At 30.4% G+C, this 3,109-nt stretch overlaps 1 protein-coding gene across 1 annotated transcript in view; it reads right to left on the reverse strand.

The window, feature by feature from the left end:
* The window catches only part of LOC106471596 (dual specificity protein phosphatase CDC14AB-like), a 20,250-nt gene that overhangs the window by 10,796 nt on the left and 6,345 nt on the right, over positions 1–3,109 (reverse strand). The window contains exon 3 of the mRNA XM_022400214.1: positions 1,492–1,630. Within this exon, the coding sequence (XP_022255922.1) occupies positions 1,492–1,630 (139 nt within the window). The remainder of the gene's footprint in view (positions 1–1,491; positions 1,631–3,109) is intronic.

The raw sequence follows: 3,109 nt of genomic DNA on the forward strand, positions 1-3,109 counted from the left end.
AAGGAGCAATCAGAAGGACTTGACACAGAGTGGCATAGATGATCGAGATCACCCTGTGAAGAAGACCAATGGGAGGATAAACATACAGGTATTTGTTGGTCCAATCTTGACTGAAAGCATCAACAGCAAAAGGACGAGGAACCAGAGACCAAAACAAGAGATAATTTGGTATTGAGAGATGTGGCAAATGCATCCAGGTGAGGAGTACACCACAGAAGGTATAGCCACAAGAAAACAAGAGAATAAAGATACCACACTGTCGGATAAACTTTGTCTGGACAGGAAAGTCGATCCACAACAAGATAGAACACACCCAGAACATGACACAATGATAGAAATATTAAGCATGTGGGCTCAAAAAAAGAATATTTAAAGTCTGTCCAGAAAGGGAACGAGAATGGGTGTTACTTATATTAAAGTTTTTCTTCATTACCTATTCAAGCCGTCTCCAGTGGGTTCATCATCATCGAACTTTTACTGTTTATATTTTGTGCTACAGCTTTTCCATGTTGCATATCTCATGGCTTTCTTCTGTAGCATTTAAATAAAACTATATCTATTAGTTTTTCTTTAAGTACTTTTGGTGATTTAATTCAGATATATATTAAACTGGATCATTATTTTTCATTCTACAGTGACAGAAAAAAACAAACTTGTATATTACATAAAAAGATAAAATAATTGGATACTTTTGTACAGACTTGTTCTTGAGCAATATTATTATTTCACTGAGGTATTTGGATAACTTTTCTGAATAAATATGAGACCATAACTTAAAATTTCATATATGTTGTCATTAATAAAGTATATAGTTGTTTATTGATTGGGTAGGAACTTTTGTATTATTTTATATTACCTATTTTTGTGATATTCAAAATATATATATAAATTACAATGTGCGTTAAGATGGTTCATTTACACATTAGTAGTGTTTATAAACAGCTATCTGGGTAAAACTCCATTCTGACATTTCGACAGCAACTTCAGTTCCAACAACTAAGGTATTTGAACAAGACATCAAGTATGTATTATTATAAATTAGGAAAATAATATTTACGGACAATTTCTTTCAGAAACACTTATTACCATTTATCCCTATTTTTTGTGTTTCATATTAGCATAACTTTGAATTATTCCATAAAATTTTTCAAATTAATATCATTCGTAACTATGAACCAACAATATCTGGGCTGCTTTTTCGGTGTGCTCACAAAATTTTCACAAACCGTTTGATAATCAGAACTGCATACATACGTACATACATTTAAGCAGAATAATTTAATTAACACGACTTAATCACAAAATTCATGCATCCACAATTAATTTAGAAATCATGTTTTCAGTGTTTTTAAATCAAACACAACAGTATATAATCAAGTTATATGCATAGTTACCTTAACTGTCATAGATTAGCCTATGTATATTCTACTGTAGAAAACAATATTTATAACACACGCCTGGTAAAACTTTTACTTTACGCATTTCTCTTACTCTTCTAGCCAGTGCTGCTGTTGACCAATGATGGATCCTGGTCGACATATTCGTATCCAAGCAATGGCTTCTGCTGCTGTGAAACGATAGTGCTTCATGATATAACAACCTATTAATGTTCCTGTCCTACCCAGGCCAGCTTAGGTAAACAGAGAGACAAACATAACATTACACTAATATCTCGATATAAATCATAAGTCATTAAAACATACTTGACAATATTAGTCTCCACTGGCTTTGCCTCATTTTTTGTACCACATGGCAAAAAAGTAAGCATAACAAAAATTCAATCTATATAAATTTTCTATAACAATCATGAATAAAATAAGTTACTTTTTATATTAGAAGTCTTTAAGCACCATGCTGTTATTTATCAATGAAAAATTAAATTTGGTTTCATCAGCATGCAAACAGATCAAACTGATTACTTGTGTTTAGCAGCATTTCACACACTATTCTGAATACACAAAAATATTTCATATTTATAGACCTACAGATAGTTTAAGTGACTGTCTCACAATAAAGGCATACAATTTGGCAAACTTATATTTATTTATTTATACAGTAAATTGAAGTGAACAACAAAGACTCAATGCCTCACTTTTAATTCATATCCACTCCCAGCTCTAAATCAGTACTGACAGAAAGCTATAAACATTTATTATACAATAAAGTTGTTACCCAATCTTCTAAGCTTTCCCAAATATTTGTTTTTATGAAACTTGCATAAACATTCCATTTTTAATAATTAAATAAAGTTTCTTCTTGTTTCCAATACCGTACAAGACTATTAGATTGATAGAAAAGAAGACATTTGACTGGTTATCTCACATCAATCTAAGCTTTATTCTAATGTTTAGTCTCTTGCTTAATATACGTGTACATATATATATGTTCTTATAATTCACAATTTACCTAATTAATATTGTCCTGTAGTTTCTATTTCATAAATAGGGATCATAAGACAGGTTTTTGGCCTATTGTTTAAGTGAAATTTATATCCAGTGAAGGTACGTTGATGAAGTTAAACTAAAGAATTTCGTAGTAGAAGACTGTTAAGTTCAACATTAGTATTATAATATCTAAGTCTATAGTATACATATATACTAATAACATAAAGTTCACAAAGCAACCTACTCAGAATTAACGTTTTTTTCATAGCTTCAAAATTTTGTAACAATGACTGTACATAAGCGCATATTATACAAACATTTCACAACAAAGAAGTCTGTATTTAAATCTTATTTTTATATTTTTTGAGAAACAATGCAATGAAATACAGAGAATTAATACACATTGTTTTTACCACATGAGGGAAAGCACTTCTAAGTTTTATATTAATGCTCTTCATTTTATTATTTTATATAATAATGGGCCAATCAATGTATGCTCAACTAAATCCCTCAGTTACTTTTTCTGATCATGCTAAAATATGATATGCTGTTAAGCCCTACTCTGTATATCCACCTCATTAAAATTTTCATTAACACCTAAAATGACGTAAGCAATTAGAATTCTGAAATAACTTTAGGTAAAATATATACATTCAAAGTTTGTAAATCTTGACGTTTCACCCACTTATAAGCATACACACACACACACACACACACACACACAC

The sequence above is a fragment of the Limulus polyphemus genome, unplaced genomic scaffold, assembly GCF_000517525.1.
Source record: "Limulus polyphemus unplaced genomic scaffold, Limulus_polyphemus-2.1.2 Scaffold4722, whole genome shotgun sequence".
NCBI lineage: Eukaryota > Metazoa > Arthropoda > Merostomata > Xiphosura > Limulidae > Limulus > Limulus polyphemus.